The sequence below is a fragment of the Cardiocondyla obscurior genome, linkage group LG04 (genome assembly GCF_019399895.1).
Source record: "Cardiocondyla obscurior isolate alpha-2009 linkage group LG04, Cobs3.1, whole genome shotgun sequence".
NCBI classification, from domain to species: Eukaryota; Metazoa; Arthropoda; class Insecta; order Hymenoptera; family Formicidae; genus Cardiocondyla; species Cardiocondyla obscurior.
In genome coordinates, this window is record NC_091867.1 from 10,970,637 (window position 1) to 10,998,284 (window position 27,648).

General features: G+C 39.3%; 1 protein-coding gene across 12 annotated transcripts in view; it reads left to right on the top strand.

Moving 5' to 3' along the window:
- The window catches only part of LOC139101638 (serine-rich adhesin for platelets), a 38,516-nt gene extending 11,413 nt beyond the window's left edge, over positions 1 to 27,103 (top strand). For 3 of the 12 annotated variants that reach the window (XM_070654933.1, XM_070654932.1, XM_070654934.1), the window contains 15 exons: positions 4,218 to 4,528; positions 5,281 to 5,571; positions 9,913 to 10,101; positions 10,182 to 10,689; positions 10,760 to 10,993; positions 11,070 to 11,366; positions 11,600 to 11,734; positions 12,138 to 12,883; positions 13,069 to 13,258; positions 13,561 to 13,869; positions 14,885 to 14,921; positions 15,810 to 15,952; positions 20,011 to 20,445; positions 20,584 to 21,057; positions 21,185 to 27,103. In XM_070654933.1, coding sequence (XP_070511034.1) covers positions 4,257 to 4,528; positions 5,281 to 5,571; positions 9,913 to 10,101; positions 10,182 to 10,689; positions 10,760 to 10,993; positions 11,070 to 11,366; positions 11,600 to 11,734; positions 12,138 to 12,883; positions 13,069 to 13,258; positions 13,561 to 13,869; positions 14,885 to 14,921; positions 15,810 to 15,952; positions 20,011 to 20,445; positions 20,584 to 21,057; positions 21,185 to 21,256 — 4,332 coding nt within the window. In that variant the 5' untranslated portion in view covers positions 4,218 to 4,256 and the 3' untranslated portion in view covers positions 21,257 to 27,103. Of the gene's footprint in view, positions 1 to 4,217; positions 4,529 to 5,280; positions 5,572 to 9,912; positions 10,102 to 10,181; positions 10,690 to 10,759; positions 10,994 to 11,069; positions 11,367 to 11,599; positions 11,735 to 12,137; positions 12,884 to 13,068; positions 13,259 to 13,560; positions 13,870 to 14,884; positions 14,922 to 15,809; positions 15,953 to 19,020; positions 19,928 to 20,010; positions 20,446 to 20,583; positions 21,058 to 21,184 lie in introns of those variants that run through there. The other 9 variants (XM_070654938.1, XM_070654936.1, XM_070654939.1 and 6 more) reach the window with 9 other exon arrangements.
- The last annotated feature ends 545 nt before the right edge of the window (positions 27,104 to 27,648 follow it).

Sequence of the window (27,648 nt, forward strand, 5' to 3'; positions counted from 1 at the left end):
CGGTCGGCGGTAGTCGTTACGGAGGGCTTGGACGAACTTCGTCCGTAGCGCGAAATACTCGAGGGATACGTGCGGAAAACGCAGACGGATTCGCGGCACGAGTCCCGCAATAATCGATCGCGAGAACGGCGCGGCACTTTGGTCAGGCGCCTCTTCGCGCGCGCCATTGTCGTGCGTTTCCGAAAAAAAAAAAAAGAAATCCCTCCACCGGAGAACCGAGCTGTTTTTAAAAAATGACTGTTTGCCGGTCTTTTTTTTTCTGGAAAATAAAAAACGGAAAGAAAATGCAATACACCGACGCTCGGCGTGTTGAGCGTCGCGGCGCGGCGGGATTCAAAATGTGCCGATTGTATCTGTTGGTGCCAGTGACCCCCTATTGATTCCACGCTCAGCGAAGCACAGACCAGACCCTCTCGTTCCCACCCTCTGGCGACTCTCTCGTTCTCACCCACGCTTCTCTTTCTCTTTCTCTGCCTTCTCCTCCACCTCCCCTCTCTCTTTCGTTCGCTCTCTTTCTCTCTCTCTCTCGTTGCCGACTCTCTTTTACCCCTTCGCCACCCTCTCGTTTCCTCGTGTTCGACCACCCTCTGTGCGACCACCCACCCTGCCCTCTTGCTCTCTTACACGGTTACGTGCGATATACCGCCCGTTCGCAGCAGTGTCCCACGCCAGCGAGCCCGACACCGGTTTCACCCTGTAGTGGCTGCCAGCCGACTAACCGACCAACCAGCCTGGACGAAAATAATTTTAACTCCGTCACCGAGACCGTGCAAAACCCGCGTTCTACTTGCGGCCGGTATCCCGCACCTAGGCTAAGTCGACCGCGTCTCTTCCCTTGACACAATAAAGGCGGGATTATTAACGGTGCTAAACGTTCCACGCCGCTTGGTTGTCCTCACGAGGCATCCCGGTGAGCCCGAGAGACTGAAGAGACTGGCTCGAAAAAGAAAAGCCTTCCCGGATAGACTTTGAAAAATGCCCAGTTGAAAAATGCGTCCCTCCCCTCAATCAGACTTCTTGCTATTCCGTTGTTCCGCGAGAGCCATTAATTTTCCCCTCCGAATCGCAATATTTTCCAGCACCTTTGAAGTGAATAATTGGTACTCTTTGATCCTTTTCCCCCGCGACTTTCTGGTATTTAGTACTTTGGTATCGCGGCCGATCAAACTGGGTTAACACTCCGTTAAAGTCCACTTGACACTATTGAGAACAAAAGATCCGTTATATATCTGTATTAAAAAAAAAAAAAAAATTAACAAAAATATACGCTGAGTTACAGTCGATATCAAGTTCTGCTACATTAAACTTCTCGGATCGCGAAAGAACTACGCGATACGGCTCGAAGGAAATACGATCCATCATAATTTACACGGTTCTAGTTTTTATTTTTTTTATTATTATTATTATTTTTTTTTAAATAAATATCGTTATTTTTTTTTTTTTTTTTTTTAAACGTGAAAGTCGAGCACGATGTATTCGACGCCGTTTATTTTAACCGCCCCCGCGGAGAAATGCCCATTTTTGCTGCTCCGAGCAGACCTCTTTAAGCACTTTAAGAGCCGGGAGAAATTTGTTTGCGTCCGATAGGAGACGCCTGTGATAGAGTTTGAAAACAGGAGCAAGTCGATAGTAGCCGCGGTAGTTTCACTGGAAATCGCACGACGAAGAATTACTGGGACAAGTCTATACATATGCCATTGTCCCTCCCTCCACGTCCGCTGCCCCTCGATCGCTTTCCGAACCTGCGTTAAACTGTAGATCGCAGATTAATGGCCGGTAGACTACATTGAAAATGAACGAACGAAACCATTTATAGAGCGTATTCCCATATTTTCAAGGAAGCCGCCCGCGCTTCGCTACCGTTTTCGATCTTTATTACGGCAGCCATTGGCCCATAAATTTGTCGAGTGCTCGTGCGGGCGGTTTTACTTTATTAACCTGCTATTTTCTTATAATGCAAGGGCGATCGGTAAATTCGAAAAGCGCATAAATAGAAAGCGAAATATAATATTGTCTCGCGAATGATTAAATGCGAGTCTAATAAGCGGAAGATGATCAGCCCGTCTGAACTTCGCGCCGTCGGATACGCAGCGAGAATTACGGGCGTTTCTCTTCGGGCGAAATTAGTTTTGTCGGTGCAATCTTCCTCCATTCCACTTGGTGATCACACGTCTCGTCATATACGATGGAAGATTCATGAAGGTCCCTCGTTGTTACACGGGCGAGGCTGGTTGCGCCGTCGGGGTTCGCGCTCATCCCATTTCCGCGCAAGTAGGCGAGAACGTACTTTTATCACTGTCGCGGAACGGAATGCCCGCTCTAACTTCTACGTGCATTAGGTCTAAGACCCCGTGGCACGAGTTATATGCTATTTGGGCGAACGTGCGCCGCTCGCGTGCCTTCGTGATGCCCGAGAAAAGCTGTTTCGCATCGGCGTGTCCAAGGCGCGGCCGATTCTCTTCGCCGGAAATCGCGGAAAGCGTCGGCGAGAGGCACCGATATCGCGCGGCGAATTCCGCTTTTGTATCGCGCGCGTTACGTTCCCGCATTACGTAAAGTTATGCGGCCGTTTACGGAATAAATCACGCCTTCTTCAGCAGCCGCGCGCGGCAGCTGCGTGCGGCTGTTGTATTATTACGCCAACTTTTCCTTCGTCTTCCGGCTCTCCAGCTCTCAATGGGAAAATTCGCAAACGTAGGGGGGCTCGGGAGGGAGGAAAACTGGATGCGCGTAACGGAGCGCGGAGTCTCTCGTTTAGAAAATGCCACGTGAAACGACCGACGGGAATACGGCTGCCTGTCGGACGCCGAGCCGCGGCGGACGCGAAAGGATAAATCGAGTTCAGCTATGCGAAACTAATAACGCCGCGTGCCTGTCCGGCGTACCCTCGAAACGGCGCCGTTTTCCTTCGCGCGGCTACGTGCCGCCGCAAGCGAACTTGACGTACATTTAACACAGGGAGTGTAATGTAAATTAACGAACGTGCGCGATGCGTCGCTCGCTCCTCCACGCTTTGCGATCGGGGCTGACTCACGCATCGCGCACCGATTGAATGCGTACGAATGACTCACGCTCTCGTAGGGTATCTCCTCCCTTCAGTATGACGAATCGGGGATTTTCGTCCTCGCAAAAGAAAAGGGAAGAAATTAGATACACGCGCTCGAGGACCTCAGTCCGGCTCGCTTTTGCTGCCGTCAATTTTCGGCGAGTAGATACCACGCGATAAGCAACCTTTCGTGCTCGGAGAGCATAATTATTTACAAGAGCCTTTATATCGAAAGGAGTGCCGGAGCACTTGGTCTTTCCATTTGCTGTCTGCCCCCCTTCAAACTGAATCTTTAGCTCAACGGGTATTCTATATTTTTTATAAGTCGACCCATCCGCGCGGGTCGTCGGCCGCGGAAATTTTCATAAGTCCCGTGCGGACAAACTGCTGTTAATTAAAAGCGCAAAGTTCATCGTGGGTAAGGCGCGTTGAACCCGACAAGACTTCGCCTCGCATCGGAGTTACTGCATAACAATAAATTCGGCGCGGAAAGTTCGCGGCGGGTTGGTCGGCTGCGCTCAACGGGCGCCGCTCGAGGTAGTAATAACTCGGAGTTTCGGAATAACTGTTTGCTCGCAAATTTCTCCGCGAGAGAGGGAAACTTCCGGCGGCGGTCCCCGCGAAGTACACGTACGCCGTCCATTATGAACCGAAAGAAACTCACGGTAGGTAATTATTGTCGCGTAATTAGGGATCCGCTCTCTCCGTCTTTTCCTCAGGCGGTGACAATGGTCTCGGAATTTCTGCGCGTGGATTTAGAATTAGCGAGGGACTTTTATGATAAATTAAACGAGGAAAAAAAAAACTCAATGCACTTTGCCGCAGGAATTTTGAAAGAGCGCGACAGAGATATTTTTAATAAAAATAGTTTACGAAGAAGATATAGCAAGCTTTCCCCAAAGTCTGGTGATTCAACAATGTTCAGACCAACGTGACAATGTGTGCGCAATTGCCCTTCATAATAATCCCGCCCGGATAATCTCCGTCCAACTTTGAGCCCCCGCGAGAAACCAGCCGGGTCGTTTATTTGAACGTATTACGCGGTGTCGCGCGTACGAGCGGGCGGCTCGGGTTAAGCGCCGCGTTGCTCTTGCGCGAGTTCAGCCTTGTTAACGCGAAGAAAGAACCTGAGAAGTTCAGCGCCTTGAATTCGTCTATTATTTATTCGCAGAATGGACATCCTGCTGCGAGACATGAACGCGCCGTGGCGATGACAAGCCTGATCTTGGAGAACGCCGACTTGAATCGACTCTTTCCGAAATGCCGGCCTAGGGGCGGTCCACCCCCGGCCCCGGGGGCCACCACGCAGAGCAGCCAGCAGCCGCATGACAGCCTTTGCCAGACGGAGGCCGCCGCTATCACCACCACCGTCACCGCCGCGACCGCCGCAACAGCTGCTGTCATCGCCTCTACGAACACGTCGACGAGCGCCTCCGCGATATCGGACGACATGATCGACCTCGAGCGGGACACCTCCGACAGGCAAGTTAAACCGATTTGTGGACGGAGCGTGATCGCGATCGAGTTAATCGGGAATAACTTTAGACGCACCGGGAGAAAAAGCCGATAGATAGCGTCGATTAAGCTCTAATACTCGAGTGCGAGATCTAAGAAACGTATCTGAAATCGACAACCGTTTCAAAGAACGTTTTGCAGGGCAAAAAGTTTACGCGTCAAATACCAATTGCGCACGAAACAACGGTGTATTATATTTGGAATTTTTATCGATAATTTCATATCTCTTCTTAATGATCTAGTAACGAACAGAATATATGTTAGCGATACGCGAAACACAGTTCTATTACCGCCCGCGTTTTTATCATGCAATTAATTCTATCTAATGTCTCACGCAAAATTGTAGGACGGTTAATTATGTAATTGAGGATCCAGATGGGGCCCAGGCGTGTGGAATAAAGATGAAAAATTGTGACGGGGAAAGGGGTGGAGATAGAAAAAAAAAAAAAATAATTAAATTTATGTGCGAGCGAGGCGCGCACCCTTGAGAATAGGTCTTTTCCTCGACTATATGGATACTATTAAATTTTTTTTGGCGAAAAAAGGGTAAAGTCGCGTTACACCCTGTCTCATCAAGCTCCTCGATTAATAATAAATGTCGTGGCGTCGATTCCCGGCACAAGATGCTTTGGGAGCGCTCTTCGTTATTATATATTTTTTTATTTTTTCTTAATTATACTCTTTAATCGATTGTTAAGAGTGCCAAGTTACGTTCGTAGGTATAGGAAACGAGCGAATGGCAGAAAAAAATCAGGTTCGCTGTCCCGTAGGACGGCGAGCGTGGTGCCCGGTTTCACTGTCGAGGGCCAACTACCGCATGCCACGAAGCCGCTTTCGTCGAGCTCCTCTTCGGCGTCCGGACGCAGCGAAGATGCGCCGCAATACGGCAGCCTGCCGGGTAGCGATCACCAGGGACAATCGCAGCAGGACGATAGCGGGCCCGAGGGCAGTCCCGTGTACATCCTGACCTCAGCTAAGGGAGGCCCCAGCTATAAGCTTCGGGATTCAAGGTAATCGGGGATCGTTCGGCGAAAACGTAATCGACTCTAAAAATACCGACTGCTCGCTTCTTCTCATTATTAACGAAAATATAATAAAGCCAATCGGTGCTGTTTCAACACACCCTCGCGTGCACACGAAAACGTCATTACGGGGTGCTATGTATAAAGTCGCTTTTCTAAAATTTAGAGTTTCGAGTTGAACTTTTGGCGAAGCACGTTCCTCTGCATCTTTAATTGACGCGTCTATAAAAAGTTCTGCCGGCTCAATGTGGGAAAATCGAGTTAATCTGGTAGTTTGCATATTTACATCGTTACACGTACAGTCGACTTAAACGATAATTGTTAAATTATTTAATATGTAAAAAAACACATTTATCGTTATAAAAAAAAATTATCAACCCGTTCGGACTGATTTTGGAAAAGTCAAATAAGGAAAGTAAAACGAGTAAAATAATTGCGCGCGTAAATAAAGAGCGCCGCCGGTCAGGTTATCAATATTTAAAAACAAAATGAATTAAAGTCGAGATTAAAGTTAATTGCCAGAGTATTTAAATTACCAAGTTAAATGGTTAAATCACTCGGCAAGGAATCGATAACGGGCCGGCGGAGGCCGGAGTGTGCGAACACTTGTGTACACGCAAAAGTGTGTTACGTGTCGCGTATCGCGAACGTTAAATTCGAGCGTTCGCTCGCGATGAAACGTGTCCGTCGTCGCGATGAAACGTCCATTTGACGTACGGTCTTTGTGTATCTACGGTGGACACGAGCACTCGGTTTCGATAGCCGATACAGTTTCTACAGAGGTTTCCATATAGCGAGAGAGAGAGAGAGAAAGAGAAAGAGTACCGGACACAGAGCGATTCCCGCGCAAGCCATGTGTCCATGTATATTCAACGGGGCGTTAATTTCAAGCTTAATAACGGCGATATACTCGGGCGGAAATGTCACTCAAATATCGGCCGGCTCTCTCTTCCTCGCGCCTGTCGTTAATGTGTCGCGCGGGTTGCAGGGTGCAGCAAACGAGTCAATATGCTCGCTGACGGCTTGATCCGTCCAGCAAACGTTTTTTCCTCTCTTCCCTCGAGACGTCTTCGCCGTCGGCGATAACATCACGCGGCTCTTCGCGTCAGTTTCTCATCAAAGTTGAAATTTGTCTCGAGCCCGTTCGGCGTCCAGACGCGTTCCCCAAGTCGTATCTCCGGTGATTATCCAGTTGGTCGAGATCGAACAGAGCCCGTTAAGGCGGGATAGCCTTTAGTTCCACTTAAAACAAATATTAAGATAAGTAATATTGTAAAGCGTTAACAGTTATTTGCGTGGGATGTTCCGAAATTGTTTGGACTAGCCATGGAAAGTTTTGCGCAGGAACGTTATCTTCACCCGGCGATTATTCAAACCCTCGAACACGGTAAATTTGTAACGATATCTGTACCATGAAAGGTATGAATGAAATATTTGCGAGTTTCTTGTATTTCCATGGTAAAGAAACAATGCTTTTTAGTTTAATACGCGCCGCAATTTTCCCAGCAGCTGGCAATACGAGAGTTTCAACGCGAACGAAACCGAAAACTTTTGCCCCTTTATTTATTACGCAATTTTTATTAATATATTTTGCCACGCTCGTTTACTTAAAATTTTACATTTTTATTTTGCGATTCCGAAAATGCTTTAACACTTTGGTATTTGGCGACTCTGCTTTGTTTTTGCCACACATACGGATCGTCATTCTGGAATTTTGCACGGTTCAACGTTATTTTTCGCATTCAACGACTCCAAAGAACTCGCACAATTTTCAATAGAGTTTGAAGATATTTTATTCCCCGCGTTTGCCATTTTGAATTTTTTGTTTCGATCCCGCTTTCGCGCATCCGCGGAGATATATCCAAAGGCAATAGAACTTAATTATCGATTAAAGTAAAAACGCGTAAGAATTAAAACTGCTTAATAATTACATATCTTTTCGCATACGCGTTTTTTTTTAGAGGCGTTCGTAGTTGAGTGAAAATATTTTATTTCCGCGAATGCGAAGCATCTCGCGGGCAAGAAATCCCGGACGAAACATTGGTTTGTCATTATTAATCGATTGGCACTCAGAGCGGCTCGTTTATCGACAATGATAATCCGTACGTAGATAGGCGCGCGAGTACCTTTTATTCTCCGATATTTTCATCATTCGATCCGTATTTGCACGGGCGCAATCGGACGCGGGCGTGGATAACCCGATAATTTCAAATTATCCCGTAAAGTTGTCGATTATCGGCGAAACTTGACGCGCGCGGCACAAGTTTCTATTTCCCCGTACGAATCGGAGTTAACTGCACCCAATAAGCAAACTATCCGCATTGTGACGACACAGATTGGCATCAGGTTTGCTCAGATATTATAACAGATTCGGTATCGCTCGTATTAAACTACGTGTCCCGCCGGCAAAGATCAAAGGCACGCCGCTCGTAAACATTCAAATGGAATATATCGTTTAAAATTAACCGGTCGCGATGCGAATTCTCTCAATTTCCCACAGTCGACTCGCCTATTTCCGTCGGATTATTTCGTCCTAGCGTACCGTCGACTAAACTAAAACTTTCAGCAGAGATATTTAAAAAAAAAAAAAAAAAACCCGTCCGAAACAGATTTGATTAATCGAGCGAGTTTGCCGATATCCGGTACACATTCGAGATCCCTGATCTTATCCCGACTGCCGTTTCGTTAATTGTTCGGCGAAGCTGCCTTTGAGTTCTGTAATTTTTTAACGACAAGTATTGCTAAACGATAAATGTTGTTATCGCGGCGTTATTGCCGCGCGGTTTTTCACCGTGTATTATACTCACGCGGTGGCAATGTAACGATAACGGCCGAGAGTTGCGAAGTGCGAGGGCTGATTCGATATTTTTAACAAGTCAAGTAAAAGACGGGCTTTGAGAGTACGACGCAGTTAACAGTGCGTGAGTTAATGACGATCCTTAACACGCTCGCCGGCGGCACTTGATACGCGCGGCACACCGATTCTCACACGTAAAGATGTCACACAACTTCACGCGTCACGCCATACGCTTTACGTAACACGTTCGGCTCTTTATTCGGTATTTTATTTATGTATGCATAAGCGAGAAGCGAGACACGTGCGGGGCGTTGCGCGTATTATACCTGATAAAAATTAAGTCTGCGGCAGTTGGTTTTTTAATCGCGTAGCGGCAATAAGGTACGCAATTGTAAGTTACACGTTTCGGGGTCCGTCGCGAGGCGTCAACGGCGGTAGCAAATAGAATTCAATCCCGCGCTCCCTAGCGAGCGATGGCGAGAGTGCACTTGGAGATTTTGGATCGTCTAAAAAAAGTGTAATTCCATAGGAAAGTTTGAGCGGAGTTTCGGCTAATAAATGCATCGGCATCCTTCGTAATTCACAGCGCGCGGAACTATAATTGTCTTTTATCTCGGGCGAGAGAAATCTTCGCGTCGTTCGAGTCGTTGCGGGCGACTCTAATCCGCCGTTGATTCCTCTCGATTTTGAAATCGTCTGCGAGAGATAAGAAGTCGGCGACGGGAGCCGCGTTCAGATGGGCGCCACGGGTTACTTACGGGGCTTAAAAATCGCGCTCGTTTTCCTCCTATGGAAGAGCACGCAGGTACTCACGCACTCTTCGCCTCGTGTAAACTGTGATCTTTCCCTCTCTTCCCCGCGCGCGGCAGAGGATCGTGATGATTTTTCAATAAAGCCGTTCCAGGGCATCGCTCCCGTGGCTGATTGGGCGTAGTGCGCGTGGCCGAGGTCGACCCGGCGCTTCGAAAGACGTTAAATGCATTCGATAAGCGGGCCACGCGAGGAGACACCCCATGCCGCCGACTTTGGGGTTATCTCCGCCTGTCACAGGCATCGAGTCTCATCGTCAGCTCGGACACTCGCCGCTCGCACGCCCCACGTGCGCGCGAATTCGACGACTCGCGCGCGACGGAACGCACGTCGCTCATCGGGACGATATAATGCGTAGTGCAAACATCGCCATGCGTCGGGATCTGTCGTCGAGATTTACAACGCTCGCCATGTCCTAGGCCGACGTAGATTTATAGGTGGGAATGAGCTCGCGTGGAACGTTTTACGCGGCGTGTGAGTCATCTGTTTTGACAGCGGGTCCCGGGGTATATTGGAGGAGCTAGATGAGAGAAAAGTTACAAGGACTCCGCCAAGTATTATTAATCTCATGCATGATTACCGATACTCTTTTTTTTTTTTTTCTCGATCAGCGTTTAGTTGAAGTAAAAGGGATTTGAAAAATTAGGGCATTTTAAGACGCTTTCTTAGTAGGAAGAATCGTTAACAAAAATTAATCTAATGATTTTTGTATTGTTTTGCAGAATTATAGAGATTGCTGGCGGCCGAGAAGTATTCTCCCAGAGTCGAGGGAAGGTAGCAGCCAGAAAGTCACGATTTCTTGCTGCATCAAATTCCATAAATAACGAGGATATTCAGACTGATAATAAGCTGTCTGTTAAGAAGAACAATAAGTCTCCCAACTCGCAAACCATATGGGAACTACGAAGCCGGTAATTACATATGTCGTTTGATTAGCTAAAGACTGTTTTTTTATAACGTTTCTCTAATTTACTGTGGATATTTTTTTCAGATGCGGTGAAACAAGGAAACAACGCGCAAATCGAGAGGTGACTGAGACCGTGTTTGCCTCAGAGGTACACTCGGTGCGACGCAACGCCGCGAAATCCATCCTGGATTATGACTCTCCCAAAAGCAACCGAAGCAGCCGCATAATTAATTATGATTCAATTTTGAATAGCAATAATGTAGAGTATACCGTACCAAAAAGTATTACCGACCTCGACTATGGATTGCCGAAGAGCTGCGTAGATTATCAGTCGAACCACAACACTCCCGCGAGAAGTATGGCTATTGTCAGCGACGGCGAAGTTGTGGTGTTCGACGACATCGATGACAATTGGCAGGGGCTGCGATTGGATTTAGCGTCGAGCAATTCGAATCAAGTTACGACGAGCCTTGACTTGGAAACGGACGATTCGCAGAGAGGTCGGGTGGCGCCGGAACCACCGAGTTCTAGCGTTGGAAGCACTCCTAGTCCTACGACGGCATATCATCGCAACACTTCGGATTTTTTCAAAGTAATATCTCGTGACGATCCCGCGCAATTATTTCAAAGAGCTTTCTATAAATACTTAATAATTTTTGTAGGTTGTTACCCCAGCAAGCGACTGTGAGGCAGATTCTCCTTCTCCGGAACGTAATCATAAAGTTGCGAGAGTAATTGGTGAATTACCAATTGCTCAATATTCAGGCAGCCCGAGACGTTATGGAGTTCGCGAAAACACCCAGCTCCCTAGCTTATTATCGTCGCCTTCAATGTACATGACACCGAGGCCTGGTTTCCCGCAAAGAGTATTACCAACAACACCAAATCATAATGAGGTAAAAGATATTATTTATAAATTATATTAAGTAGCAATAATATTGGTTGTTAATATTTTGCATCTTATATTTCAAGAAGGAAGATACTTCCGCAGAAATTGTAATAGACAAGACTGTGATAGAAAATATTAATACCGAAGATCAGCCTATAAATTCTTCATCTCCATCGCCAAAGGCCGAAGAGGAAGAGGAAGACTCTCTAAAACCGTCGACTTTACCTGCTGATAATATAAGCAGTCTTGTCTCGCCGGGAGGTAGCACCTTCGACTATTTGTATGAATTTTCAGAGACGCGGAAAGTCTTGGAAGAATTCTTTAAATGCCCAGCGCCAACGAAAGAAAAGGAAAACAATATAGAATCTTTTCCTTTCCAGGTAAGTTTTATGTTTTATATATATATATATATATATATATATATATATATATATATATATATAATGTGCACGAGAATTTATAATTAGAAAAGAAATCTACATTAATTAGTGCTTTTAAGAAAAATAAAAAAATATTTGAGGAGAAATATGCATGTATAATATACGCGCACATAATGAGCAAATAAAAAAATTTGTACATTACAAATAATTAAAAAATTTCTTTCTGCTGTAAGGATCTTGATTATGAATTGCGGAGGCAAGGTGGAAGTGCATATGTTGGTCAACGATTAGCTAGTGGTCCACCCACAACGGAAGAGGTTATGGTACATGAATCTCCTAAAAAGCAACGGTCCGATTTTCCACAAAATGTAATTATGACGATATATATATAGCAAGAAACATTACTTCGGTTAATTTGTTTTTTTTTTTTTATTCTAAAAACGTCTTGTTTTACTTTGTATTTTTTAAATTTAATATAAAATTAGGACTTATTTATACATAAAAAAATTGGAATGCAATAAATAAAATTATTTATAATGCGTTATACGTCTGCAATATTAAATTTTTACAATTAAAAAATATTAAATATTAACGTTTGGAAATTGTATTTCTTCTAGTAGTCATATAGCAATTCTAAATATAAATGTTCTAAATATAAATGCAGTTTTTATATACGCCGCGTGGTCGCTTGGAAAACTTTTCCATGCTTGAAATACTAATCATGGCAATACGAAGTAAATATTTACACTTGGCTTTTTCTGCTTTTTTTAGACGGGTGAACATGAAAACAATTTCCTGGACCTCTCAGTAGGTACTGGCAGTAGTGAAGATCTTGGCGAGACTGAAGTCGGTTTACAAGTGGGACACTCGCGTAATTTTACACTTAGCCCCGAGACTACCGACTGCGATAGTAATTGTGGCGACTTAGACAGTGAGGTGTCTCTTATGATGATGGATAATGAATTGATGCCAGCAAGTGGCCTTCTCGGATCGGTCGGCGATTTGGGAAATAACTCGGATTCGTTAAGAATATACACTAGTATGCCCGTGTTAGAGGACGGCTTGTCTAGTGGGCATGCGAGCGATACTGACAACAATAATCCTACTGTGATGCTCATGAAACGGCAAATAAACGAGATAGAGAAGGAGATTATACAGAGAACTCGTAACGACATGTTAGGCACAAATGAGAACGACTCCGGAAAAGACGTTAGTCTAAATGTAACAAAGGATATTTTACACACGTTAAAAACAACGTCTCCTGATCTGTTTATCGCGAAGAAGGAAAATTCGTACGACACTAACGAATTACAGTTGGATGGTTTAGATCCATTGGGCACGCCACCGCCACCGGCACCTCAAGGAAGGCAAAGTGTATCCTTAGAACTAAACTGTGGCGAAGTGGAAGCAGCCATAAAAGATATCAGAATGGCCTTGCAAAGGACTAAAACTTTACCTGTAAAATCGCCATCGGAAGAACCGCCGGAGCCGAGCGTTAGTCCGATATGGATTCCAAGGTATTTAACATTTTGTTTTGTGCAAATAAGGGTATTCCAATTGTTGAAATTTGTCTAATATATGTTTTGATACTTTTCTGCTTTATCACTGTGAACGTTCCCTTTTTACGACATCGAATATACGTTTGGGATACCCTTTGGGATATCCTCTGTGTTACGTGTAAACGCATCTAACTAAAATACAGTATAATGGATGGCAGGCGGAGAATCTGCATGGAAAGCAATAGCGAAGAATCTGATGCACGTCGTATTGGCGATGAAGCCGATGTGGAAATCGAGGAATGCCCAGACGAAGAAGAGGCGGACACTGATCTTGAAACGGATCGATTACTCGGACAACAGAGAACGGACGATCAAGGATTTTATGACGACAAGGTAAGCATATATTTAATATGTATGTGTTATTTGTATTGTTCTTATTGCATAGATCCTACTTTTTAAATGCGAATACTTAGGCTAAATTAAATAAGATGCAGCACTTGTGATATGTTATATACGTATACTTTTATTAAAATTTCTTATTAGGTAATATTAAAACGGTGTCACGGTGTTAATGCGTTTAAATTCAGGAAAAAAAAAAAAGAAAAAAAAGGGGATACGAATAATCTACATTTTCCTATATTCCGTGCAATTCGATGGTATCAGTGTTCTACTAATATCGTCTTGGTGTTATGCAGGGGTGGAGGAAGCCTAAGACTAGGACTATGTTACCACCAATGAATGCGAAAGTCGCTACTCCAAAACAAACCCCTCCTAAAACTTTGAGTGTCGCCCCGATAGAAACGCTAGCACCTTCCGAGCCCATACCCTCGACGTCTGCCTCAATCTCCCCTCCTCCCGTAGTGTCTGTTATACAATCGTCGTCTTCTAACGAGTGCGAAGTAGCCACTCCCGCGCAACCTACATCGAGTCCGCAGAAGACCCCAGTCAAAAACTCTCCCTCATCCCCTCAGAGCCTCAAGGAATCCAACAACAAGGTGAAAAAGGTGCCCTTTCAAATGCTACCACGGAATTTGTTTTACTATTAGTGACTAGATATTTATATTTCTAGTGAGCTTGCGGTAAAGTAGCACACGTTGGTGCATGACAGTACTATCTTTCTGTTGCTAAACGAGATATGTACTAATCAGCTTAAATATAATCTATATTATCATTTATTAGTTCAACTATATTTTTTAATATTGAATATCTGGCAGGTATCGCTTATTTATAATTTTGTTAACACTTTATGAAGATAATTTTTATGATATTTAAGAAAGGTTCAGCAGTTGCGTTATATTCTGACAAATATTTGTTACAAATGTTTAAGCTGATTTTTTTATTTTTTTATTTTTTAAAGGAAAAGGTACTTTTTTTTATCTTATTGCTTTAGTTTTCCTTTATGGCTTCCGCTTGTTATGCTTATTTTAATTTATACTGAAACTTCGTTAATGATATGAAAATATTGCATATTAGATTATTCCGTATCCACAAATAGTGCAACGATAAGAAATTGCTTTACATAGGATGATTTGTAATTATATGTGCTTCAAGGAATGTAGAGACTAAAACAAGAAAAAATATGATGAATATGACGAAGTCATAAGTCGTCTAAGTTTTATTAGAGAGCAGTTTTTTTTATGTTTAGGCTCTGAATACGTTCATACTTCAAAAACTGATATATAATTAAAAATAACAATATCTTTTTAACGTTTTATAAAATGGAATAATTATTCGAATATATTACTTCGTAAAAAAAAAAAGTTATAAAATCATCATAGCATTTAGTGCTTATTTTATCATTCTTTCTACTTTTACTACATAATTGTTATCACTATTGTTTCTAGAAGTAAATAGGAAAAGATTAATGTTTATTAGCTTCCTTATGGCAGTTGCTGCATGGTTAGCACATCCTACAGCTTAAGTGATTACATAAATGATATTTATGAGATTTTTCAAGCGTATTTGTCAACATTTTATCTGTGCTGTCATATAAAGTGAATTGTTTGTTCTATTTTTCAGGATAAGGAGGGAAAGAAAAAAAGCAGAAACAAAGAAGGTAATGTCGCATTTTTATCGATACAATTATTATTAGTTTTTTATTTCTGAACGATTTTCTAATTACAAAAGTAGGATTACTATTATAATGCTAATATAATATTTTCTTTTCTATTGCTTGCTCGGATGTATATAAATTCGTCATCTGCTTCTAATTATTATTATACGGTAGGTACTCTTTATACGTGCACATTTACGCATTTTCTGACGATTAGAACGCATTGCGTCATTACTTTAATTATTGAATATCATGATAATAATTATAATTTAAAGTAAATGCGCTGCACGATATTTAATGCTTTTAGTATTTTCTGATAATCCAGTGTTTCTATCTCGTTTATATGTAACAATGTTTTAATACGCGCGATATACTTTATCGTGTGTATCTCTAAATTTATTGTACGTATATCTCATCTGTAGATCACGCTCGGAGATTTCAGATAATTATACTCTTCTGTTTGTATTCCTTGATAAGGTCACCAATTATATTGTATGATAAGCGGTATATTGAGGAGTCTCACAAGAGTCGTAATCTTTAAATGTGATGTGACTATGCTTTTTATTCGTGTAGAGTTGTTACTCGTGTTTATACGTCAATGAAGTTAAATATCAGTTAATCTAGTCGGAAACAGTAAGATTGTAAAGCCAAAGATTTTATTATTTTATTAAATTACGAAACGATATCGTTATATGATATGAGAGTTTTAACATTAATTGACAATTCAAATGTTGAACGAAATGGAACAAGTGGATCCGTTATTGGATACTATTATATCATCTGTTAGACTACCTCAATGTTCTTCCGTGCACTTAACTGCCTTCGGCACTCTGGAATGTAGGAAAGATGGGACAGAAAATCCTAAATGGTACGTGTCTGTGCCACTTTCAGACTTGTTGGATGATCCGTCAGTGTTGATCGAAGGTGTCCTGTTCCGCGCGAGGTACTTAGGATCGACGCAACTGGTATGCGAAGGTCAGCCGACCAAGTCCACTCGCATGTGTCAAGCGGAGGAAGCCGTTTCCAGAATAAAGGTACATATGTAAATGTCGACGCACTTTTTACTTTTATTTCAGAATTGAGACGTACTATTCCTATTGAACTAGTATTACGTACGTCAATTGCGACAAATATGTATATATGACTATATACAGATGTGTGTATATAAAAGCACAATTTATATCTCTCTATATATACATATCTCGTGTACAAGTAAAACGTGTAACACGAGAACACTTTTTCTAAAGATATTTGTGAAGCATCGAGAATAAAATCATTAAGTACAGTATGAATTAATATTTGTTTTAAAGAACTGAAACTACTAATTAAGTGAGCATATCGCGATATTTGATAGATGATGCATCCACATGATATGTTGTGTTCCGTTTAGATCAGTAGCACTAAGTTTGAAAGACACGTATAGATAAAATGCAGATACGTTTACACATTGGCTAAATGTCTCAATCGTTGACTTGATCGCCAACCGTTGAAACGAAAAACGAATAACGTTAGAAAATCTGTTAGAGTGTAAAATCGTTTCAGGAATTATTAGAATTAAAGTACGAATAATGATAACGAAATTAGCAGCATGCTCTGAATGCTTTATACTATTTTAATTTGCTACTTAATTTGTAGTGAACAACAGTGCAATATTCTCTAATCTGCAATAATGTATTTCGATAATAACGTTTTTAACTTTTTGAGGATCTTTAAAAATTTTTTTTTTAATTTGATGATATACAATAATGATAATATATGAGCTGTAAAATATTGCAAGTAGCATATCTATTACAATCGCAAGGGATTTGCACATTTTAGATTAGCGCTTTTTCTACCAAGTGTAAAATATTTTAGTATTATACCGTTTCGAGACCATTGATTTACCTCAAATGGTTAAAATGCTAAAATCTTGAGTGATTAGTTAAACCTGAGAGTTTTCTGTAGGAAAGAGTACTGTCAAATCGTGCTTTTAAGACTCGTTTATACCTCAGTTTTAAATATTATAAAAATATGTATTGCAAAAGAATCATAGATCATGACTGAACCAAAAATGCTCTCCTTAGAAAAATAGTACCGATCGTGTTTTATAGTTTTTTCATTATGTACATTTCCGTTTATAATCCAGATTTTTGTTAATAACTAGCTACGATGTATTTTTTTTTTTTTTAATTAATTTTCATAGTTTTCGATGCTGATCAATCTTTCGAGAACACTGTCAATATTAAGCAAACGAAACAGTGAATTCTTTCCTCTTACTCTTAGGTTCTGCTCATAAGCAGTCAAATATCAGCATTTAGATAAGGTAGACCTAACTTCTTCTCTATCTCTAATAATGTCAATTATAATTTTTTTGTTTTGGTGTCGTTATCTGAGACAGCTCGAGAGAAAGAGAGAGAGAGAGAAATCTAAATGCTGATTTGTGTCTATCTATCTGATAATTAATCTAAATATAATAACTGTGAACTGGCCGTTGTGCAAAGAGGCCTGAATGTTTCAGTGTAGCGCCCCCCTTCCTCACATCACCAACACCACCACCACCTGACCACCGAACACTGTCATCTTCTCAGTGTAACTTTGATGTGATTTCTGTATGTCTGTTAAACTTTCATTATTAATTTTTTTTTTTTAATTTTTTTTTCTTTTTTTTTTTCCTTACGAATATTTGATTTATATATATGTCCGCTTGCTATGTCCGCTTTCCTGTAGATTCTTGATCAACTTTATGCACAAAAGATCCGTGTCCACTCATGGGAGATATTGGCTCGTTCATAAAGTCGGTGACTATTAAACTGAGCAAAAAGTCCCCCATAAATTATTGCACTAGTCGGTAGAGAAAGAACGAAAACTGGGAAACGTGAGAAATAATTTTCTGGGAAGTTGCAAGACATTTTATAGAATATTCATCGTTATTTTTTTTAGAACTTAAAGAAACGTGATATCTGGCGTGATAACGAATTAATAACCCGGTAATTATAATATTTTGATATGACAGTATTCTACAAGATTGAACGTAATTAGTCGTTTATATTATATTCGTTCGTTCAGTCTGTTTTCAAAAATATAGATCACCGAAAATATCTTTGTAATAATATTTGATTGTCGCATGAAATGAGATCTTATAATTGAGTAGACCAGAATTGTGGTTCTTTTGTGGTCGCTGTAAGAATATTTGTTTGCATATTGAACGGGAGTTAAAATAGAAATTATGTTTTCACGATTGAATATTTATTGTAAAAATAGTTTATCTCGAAAAATTGATGTGAGAAGAGCAAAAGTGTTGTAATATTAAATAATTCTTTTAATGCATGAGAATCGCAAGGCTGCTAAGCTATACTCTGATATAGATAATGTAATGAAAGAATATTGAAGTCGGAATTTTTTGAAAAATTTATTAGTCTATTAAAGTTTCGTATTAATTAATTTCTGATTATACCGTATATTGATTTAGTTTTTTTTTTTTTTTTTTTAGCCGCATCGTGCTTATTTCGTGCCTTCAAATAGCACCGACAAATAGTTCTGTGTGCGATTAATTATTTATATATCTCTGCATCGCTCATTTTCGGGATGACATAATTAGATAAAATTGGCTGATCAAAGAAACACGATTGCTCGTCGCGATACCAGAGCCTGACCGTGCTTCGAGTTCTGAGTTGCTGGCTGAACAATTAAATGCGTACAGCCAAATATGCAGCATCGCTATTAATGTTCTTAAATTACAATTGCAGCGGATCCGCGGGTGCTCGTCCATACACGACTTTATCATTCTGTAATATAACGTATAATGCTTGCACGTTGCACAGCTTCCAGACACCGTAAGCTTGTTCGAAGGCAAAATTGCATAACGAGGTCGCATCGTCTGCAAAAGTGAATGCTACCGGACTCTAATGCATTTATATGTGTGAATGACTTGATCCGGAATACGATAGAGGACACTAGCATGATATACACCGTGCATAAAAAGAAAAGTAAAGCCGAATTTGGTATAGCAACTCAAGAACTCATGAACATTGGCTCTAATGCCTCTCGTTCTGTCGGTGGTGCGTGGCAATGTGACTAGCAGAGCCTTTGTTTGTTTGTTTGTTTGGCGCGTACATTACGGAAGGATGACGGGCCGGTGCCGATGCAGGCAACACTCTTAAACTATGGGGGGCAGCATGGGTATGGTCGCTGCAGCATTGCCTCGCAAGGAAGCCTAGAGGAGGACGAGTGCGACTCGAGCGAAGAACTTATAGGAAGCGCTTCTGGTGGGGGCCAGTCCGAGTCGCAAGCGCTTGGTGCCCAGCCGAAACTGGCCCCGATCAGTGGCTGCTTGGGGCCGACAACCGTTTTCAGACTACAATTTCTCGGGTCGGTGGAGGTGGAAGAGGAAGGGGGACGTAAACGGCGTAAGCGCCTTAAGAACCACATGGTGGAGGAGGCTGTGACAAAAATAAAGGTCCGCCCTCATTGCCCTTTATCCCAGACAACCCTCTCGTCTCCCGCCGCCCCCCCCCCTCTCTTTTTCGCTGTTAAGTCCAAGCGATTGCCCTTTGACTCCTACGAGAGCATTCGTTTTATCCCTCTATTAATTTATATAATATCGACGAGAGTCATACCCTCTTGCGGCCACTTCATCTTACGGCTTGACAATTTTATTTTATTCGGCCACAAGACCCACGATTTCCCGTAATATGCACTTTTCAGTTACTCGTATTATCTGCGTACAATGCACTCTTGTTCATAAATCATATAGTGACGAGTCTCTTGCAAGTTGTTAAATGTTGCGTCAAAGTTAGGCAACTTTTATCTCTCAAACTCTCAGGTTTGTGATAATGTCGTTAATAATTATGCTCAATTTTATACAGTTTACACTACCGTGCACTATCTACTTTACTAGCAATTAAGCGTTACGTTACGTATGTTTAATTATACGTATGTATCGTATATAGATACCTATAACGTAATTTATAATTAATTACTTTTTTTGTCTCTACTTTGTTACACATGCTGCTTTCATATGATAGGCGCTGGTACGTATAATCTGTGCAATGCATCTGACATAGAAATTTAGTAACGTAATAAAACTAATAAGAATATGTGGTATGCTTTTTAGGCACCGGACGGTGACACTCAGCCGAGTACAGAAGTAGATCTGTTCATCTCGACGGAGAAAATCATGGTTCTCAACACTGATCTGAAGGAGATCATGATGGATCATGCGTTACGCACGATTTCGTACATAGCGGATATCGGCGACCTTGTAGTGCTAATGGCACGCCGACGTTTTGTGCCGCACGAAATGGAAGAAGTACCGAAAATCAACCGAACTCCCAAGATGATATGTCACGTTTTCGAAAGCGAGGAGGCTCAATTTATAGCACAAAGTATCGGACAAGCATTTCAAGTAGCTTACATGGAGTTCCTAAAGGCAAACGGGATAGAAGATCATAGCTTCGTTAAGGAAATGGATTATCAGGAAGTGCTCAACTCGCAGGAAATATTCGGCGACGAGCTGCAGATGTTTGCGAAGAAAGAGATGCAGAAAGAGGTAATTTTCGAAATGCAATTAAATTTTATATCACAAATTTAGACGTGGATGTTAATTATCGTGATAGATAAAAAAAAAAAAAAAAAAAAAAAAAAAAATTGTAATTACATTAGAGTAAAGATCTCTTTTTACTTGCAGGTAGTGGTACCGAAGGCGAAGGGGGAGATTCTCGGGGTTGTGATTGTTGAGTCCGGATGGGGCTCGATGCTGCCAACCGTAGTCATAGCAAATTTAGCGCCGGCCGGGGCCGCTGCCCGTTGTGGTCAGCTTAACATTGGCGATCAGATAATAGCGATTAATGGCGTATCGTTAGTCGGCTTGCCTTTATCCACGTGTCAGACTTACATAAAGAACTCGAAAAATCAAACGGTTGTCAAGCTAACTGTCGTGCCGTGTGCACCTGTGGTCGAAGTGAAAATCAAGAGACCCGACACGAAATATCAGTTAGGATTTAGTGTACAGAACGGAGTGATATGTAGTCTATTGAGAGGTGGGATCGCCGAGCGGGGCGGAGTACGAGTGGGCCATAGGATAATTGAAATCAATAATCAGAGTGTCGTTGCTGTACCGCACGAAAAGATTGTTAATCTTTTGGCTACGTCAGTGGGAGAGGTACGTAAGCGCGTGGAATTAAAGTGGCTGTTTTTAAATACGGCTCTGTGTATTTTTTTACGCAATGGAATAATATCGGGAAGCAATTACATACGATAGTGAAAGAAATGTTAATTTCCTTTTCTAGATTTTGATGAAAACGATGCCCACGTCCATGTTTAGGCTGTTGACCGGCCAGGAGTCTCCGGTGTACATATAAAAAGAAGAAAAAACGTTGAGTTGCCTGGCTGATGCGTAGTGAACAGACAATACATCCACCATCCACTACCATACTATCCGCTACTACCTTTACTGTACAGGTTATTCTATGCAAATCGCTTTGTGTTTTCGATTCTTATGGGACGATTCGATACATTCACCAGCTCCTGCTTAGTAAACGAGACTACAAAGGTACGTCGCAAAAACGTTACTATCTACTCTAACATAATTTATATGATTATCGATTATCGTAAGAGATATTTGTCTAGTACTAATCAATGAGATTCTCTATAACATAAATATATCCCCTAAAATCTTGCGAGATATTGTTTTAATGTTGATCAATGCGTTACGTCAATGCATCGCAGTGTTCGATTTGTTATCCGAGCGGTGCAGAAATTGCGGCGGAATCCGTCGCAATTACTCGCGCGTTCGATTTGTTACGAATCTAGCAAAACGATAGGGGGGAGAAATATATTGATTTTCAGTGCACAAGTAGATGTTACAGAGAATCGCATTATTCGCGCCAAGGATGATGATAGGTGATGCAAATGATGCAGTTGCACATGAATATAAATAGCACAAAGCTCTTTACCAACAGCTGGAGCAGGGCTGGAACTGTATATTACGTAGTTTAATGACATAGTAATATTTATAAAAAAAGATCTCCCTCTATCTCTCGCGGAGACACTTTAAGCTAAAGTGTTTATTTAATCTTTTTTATCCTTAAGGCCGGCGAATACTTGCGGGGCGATCCCGCAAAGTACATTAATTTCTACTAAAATTATTATCTTACCGTAGTAAACTTCGGACGCGTAAATCTCGTGATAAACAACGCTATAGTAATTATATAGAAGAGCACAATAACGTATTCTATGTATATGTGAGAGAAACTTTTTTGAAACGGGTAGAGAATCTGTTTTGCAATACGTTAAATTGCAATCCTGACTCTCAGCGAAAGATAAATAATATGCATGTTGTCGAATACACAGAAATGGTCAGTAGACAAAAATGTTGATTTGACACGTATGCCTACATATCGCTTTATTGACGCTATTCTGTCGTATAATACTCACCTGTATCGAAAGTGAAGTCGTAACGCAGCACGTGATATATTTACTTTTCGGGGTAAAACTTAATAAAGATCTTTATATTCTGCCTCATAAATGACTATCGTTCGCGAAAAATTAAACAAAAAGAATTTTTTTTCTTTACTCCGAATATTTTGATGTAAATGCACAATTTCATAATAGATATTATTATTTTACGTTTTTGGGAAAAAATATACACGCGGGCGCGCGTGTGTGGATGCGTGAGATTTGTTCTTATTTTTTGCAAATGATAGTTTGCATTTTATTCAGGTATGTTACATTATCGTTCGCTTTTCCGATCACATATTGATAAATGTTGAAAAATGGCTGTGTATTTAAGAGTCTAGATTTTATAGACATAAGATATCGCACTCGACATAGGCACATTAGAATAGAGGCCTCTAAATTTTTCAGCACTTTACGTCCTCTAGTCTCTCTCTATTTCTCTCTTAATATTTTACCAAGTCTCCATTTGTCGTAGAGACTCTGTATCCTTCATCAAACTAAACTTTAATTGAATCTTTAACTTAAAACTCACATTAGAATTGTTCAAAGTATCACCCTGAATTTTTTAAATATTTACCGACTAAAAGTCTATATGCCTCTCGAAAGTATCACGTCATTCTAAAGCACATCTAAATAAAAAAAATATTTTCAATTAACCTCGTCTCATTTAGCAAATTTCCACGAGAGATTAGTGAAAAACTTAAAAATATTTCCACCAATCAATACTTATTAATCAATCTCATTTTGTAAAATAAAATTCCTTTTAATTCATTTATTTTTCGTATTCGGAAAAATTTAGTTTATAAAAATAATTCTAGTAATTAATCGTAAAATGGCTTACAATTATAGACGGCACTTTATCCGTATCAGCTTGCAGTAAGTCTTCACTCCCCATGTATAATACTTGCATGTAAAATATGTAAATTGTAGTCGACGTAATGTGGCTTCACTACACATAGGGCATACAAAAATGAAAAATAGATTCTCTCAACTTGTAACTCTTCGTCAATGGAAAATTTCTTCTAAAATATAACAGACTGATTCCACTTCTATGTGTGACCCAATAAGATAAAAATTACTCATTTCGAAGAGAGAAAAAAAAAAAAAAAGCGTTATTCCACAGTCATATTGCTAGGAAAAAAAAAAGAAAAAAAAAGAAGAAGAAAACGTCCTCTTCTATGTAAATACTATACGCCGTAATAATCTAAGTTTTATCTATTTTTGCTGAAGATTTCTCACCTTCGAGCTATTCTGCTTCAAATATCAAGAAGTGTGCGATGACAAACTTTGAGATTCCTCATGTCTGATAAAATTTCAATGCCAAAGTACATTAAGTAGTGAGGCGTAAACGACGACGAGATAGCGAAGTGTGCATAATTTTCGACGAACTGAAAAATTCAGATTCTGTCAAAGAATATGCGATTCAAAGAACGACGTATTCTAATTTGCAAAAAGTCAAGCTTACGTTGTCTACATTCTCTAAGATCATTTAGATATTTAGTAGGGCGTTTAAAAAGAAAGTGTTCATAGAATTAAGTAAAATATCACGTAAAAGATATCTAATAAGCTTGAAAAAGTTTGGCCTTTCGATGATAGAAACAATTAGATTCCTAATTCTGTCCAAATCGACTATCGTTTCTATTTGTGAAAAGATCAGATTTTCGAAAAATATTAATTAGATATCTTTCGCCTAATGAATTATACTCTTCTTTTTAAACTGCCCGTATAGATCATAGCATTTGTGTTTAAATAGTGTCTTAATTATTATTGTATTGTAAAAATCACACGGAAACTGGTTTAAAATGACGAGAATTTTTAACTGTGTAACGAATAAATTAGAACTTCAATTTTGGAAGGCTGAACATGTTATGAGCTTTACTCTTTTCGTTTTATTGACGTAACAGACGTGTTCTACTTCGTATCTAAATTTAAGTTGACTCTTCGATTACACTGATATCTTCAAAGATCTCTGATTTGCCATAGATACGATACTTTCTACGAAACAATTCTCTGCGAGGCGGGCGAATAAAGAGCATGTACATAAAAGTTTTTCATTGTCTACGATATTTAATTATGTGAAAGCGAAAGTAAAACGCAGCGCACGGTGTTGCGAATCGATGCGAACGGAACGTCTCGTGAGAATAGTTACGTGAGAAATGTCACGAAATATATGTATAAATATATACATATTAAGTAATTTCATTACTTGATTGAAAGAGGGTGTAGCGAAGTGTATTACGATATTGCATATCATGGGGAACCGATATATCATTGTAGAGACCTTCATTCATTGCGGACAAATGTCTAGACGAATGTGCAGAAAGTATTATCTTTTGCCGGAATCACCAGAGTTTAAAATAAATCGTGACTATATACGTTAGGGCAAATGGATTTTGGCATAGAAATTTTAACCATATATTCGACGAGCAACACAAAGCGGTATGAATATAATATATGGGATCAAACAAGATGTGTTATATATTGGGTGGCTGACACTTATCTAGTCATTACGCTAAGAATAAGATGAATATATATATAAATATAAATAAAGAAAAGTATATATATATACATATATATGTATACATGTATGTATACATGTATATACATAATAAATTAATACTCAGCCATCGCAAGCCACCCTGACTGAATGTGTTTAGCCACATTTTAATAATAACATCTGCAACTTATACTGTCAATCTGGCCTTGCGTGGTCATTACTTGTATGTTCGTTAGAGATGAAATGTAATATTATTAAATCGTCATTATTACAAAGTCTTCGTTCGTTGACTCACATTTTACGAAAGAAAAAAAACAAAAATGAACAAAGAACTTTTTTGTCTTAATAACTTAAAGGTGCAAGTTGTGGCTTCTTAAAGTATTAAATTTACAAGCATACATTAATAAATATTTAGCCTCATTTGACTTTATCTCTGTTGATATTCTATCGATATTCTTCATCTAAATTCGTTTTCTATAGAACTTTTTTTTCTAGATTTTCTACGATTGTTGGTAAATTATATTATATATGAACGAATGCGAGGGAAGGAGATCTAGTAAACTTGTTCCGTTTATAAATTTAAATAAGCGTACAATTACGAAATAAGTACAGCCTCGAAATAAAATAAAAAGAAATGTTTCGTCGTGTAATTATTTCCAAGCGCTGTAAGACATTTGTGTCACGTTCGTCCTCAACGAGGACATTGATGAATAATGTCTGATTTATAGAATATTTCGTCGATGACAAAGCATGTTTTGCATCATTGAGCCTTACAAAGTGAAGAATGATGATCGTGCAAAGTCAGTATGAATGGTTAAAAAGAAAAAAAAAATCCAAAATTGCAGTAAGAATCGTTATGAGGCAATTGAGAAAAAAAAATCCCAGCCATTCATAAATAAATAAAAATAATTATATCTTACACACATATATAGAGCTTGCGCTGTAGCTTCACCAGTCATGAAACATGCTACGAGATATCATGACTGTCCTTATCAATGTTTGTGAGTGTATAATAAGTTATAAACTATAAGTGAGCTATTGAATGTGTATATGGTATATGCTAGTCCATATTAAGATACAATAAAATGTAATTTTGAATTCAAATCCGTACGCGTAGTTATCTGTGACTTCGAATCGTGGTACGACAAATAGTCGATGAAAATGATATAGCTTACACTCTGTTTCTTTTTTCTCTTTTAAAGGTTTTATTTCTTTAAAATATTCCACATGACATATGAAGCAATGAGGTATATACATTATGAAGCTTGTTCATAAGAGCAGTCTAAAATTATCTAAACTATTAATATCGGGAAAAGCAGCATCGACGAGCCACTTCTTTCCTTCTAAAATGTCCTGACGAGCTTCTTTACATCCATTTTAGCACCGAGTTAACGTTGACAAGGACATTAATACACTTTGTTACAACAGAAATATAAAATGACATATCATTTTAGTCTATAATATATACATGTATATGTTTATTTAAAAAAAAAATTAGTTTTATTCGTTCTCATTCTGTTAGTATTTATTGTTATAGCATTAGCTTCCATATTTATTACTAATTTAGCAAAAAATAATTAATTCATAAAATTTTATTATACATGTTAACACATTTCAGCAAAGCAATGATAAACGAACGTAAGAAAAAAAAAAAAAAAAAAAAAGGGAACATATTGAAATATATGATTAAGTATCGATTATACATTAATGAAATTATATATATATGGATATTTAATTTCTTGCAAATCTTAATCGTCAATTTACGTTTAATTATTCCATAGTAACTTTTGGAAAATCTTTCGTACCACATCGGTACAACATAATAACGCATACAATAGAATAATTAGTCTATATCCCAAACTCTTATTAATAATTTATTTATTATTGCAGATTATCTACAATTGTTTTAACCTATTCCCGTGTCCTTAAATTACAAAACCTCTCTGTTGTAGTTATTAAAAGAAAAAAAAAACCAAAGATTATTTATACAAATGTCTTTATTTTTATATGAATGTTAACTGGTTGTACTTTCTCTCACATTAGATGCAATAAAACGTACATTAAGTATAAACCATTGACATTTTTATTAAGCCGATTATATCGATATTAAGATTAATTTATTGAGCCAATGCATTATGATAATTATGTTAAATATTTCTATTAATATACATATATTTCTTTTGCCAGTGGTCTGTTGCAAAGATATTGTTTTTACTATCATTCTATTTTATTTACTTACACAATGTGCAACGTATGTAAATTTAACTATTTCCTTGCATATATTCAATTTTTATTACGATCTTTATAATTTTGCTTGTAAAATGGAAAATATTTACGTATGTATATGCATATATGTAACTATGTATCTTACACTGTCTTGCTCAAGTAAGCACAATCATCATAAAACATTCTTTTTATATATTTTTTTTAATCGAATCAATTTTTTCTATGTTAAAATTTATTGTATAATTATATCTTAATGAACAAAATTCGTTCATTGTAAGATACAATAAAGAATTTTTCTACCCTTCTTACTTATATTTACACATTATAAGCAATTAATTGGCAATCGTTACTAATATAATGGAAGATTTCTATTTATTAATAGTTTAACTTGTCTGAATACAAATGAAATGTATTCGAATGCAATGCGAATATATTAAAAATTTTAAATTTTTACGATATTCCACACTTTGCGACAAAATAATCGTGCATCTTGAAAGACACTCAAGTTTTATATAGATTGAAAATACTTGCGTATCTTTTTTAAATACAATATCTGTAAGACATGAAAGATAA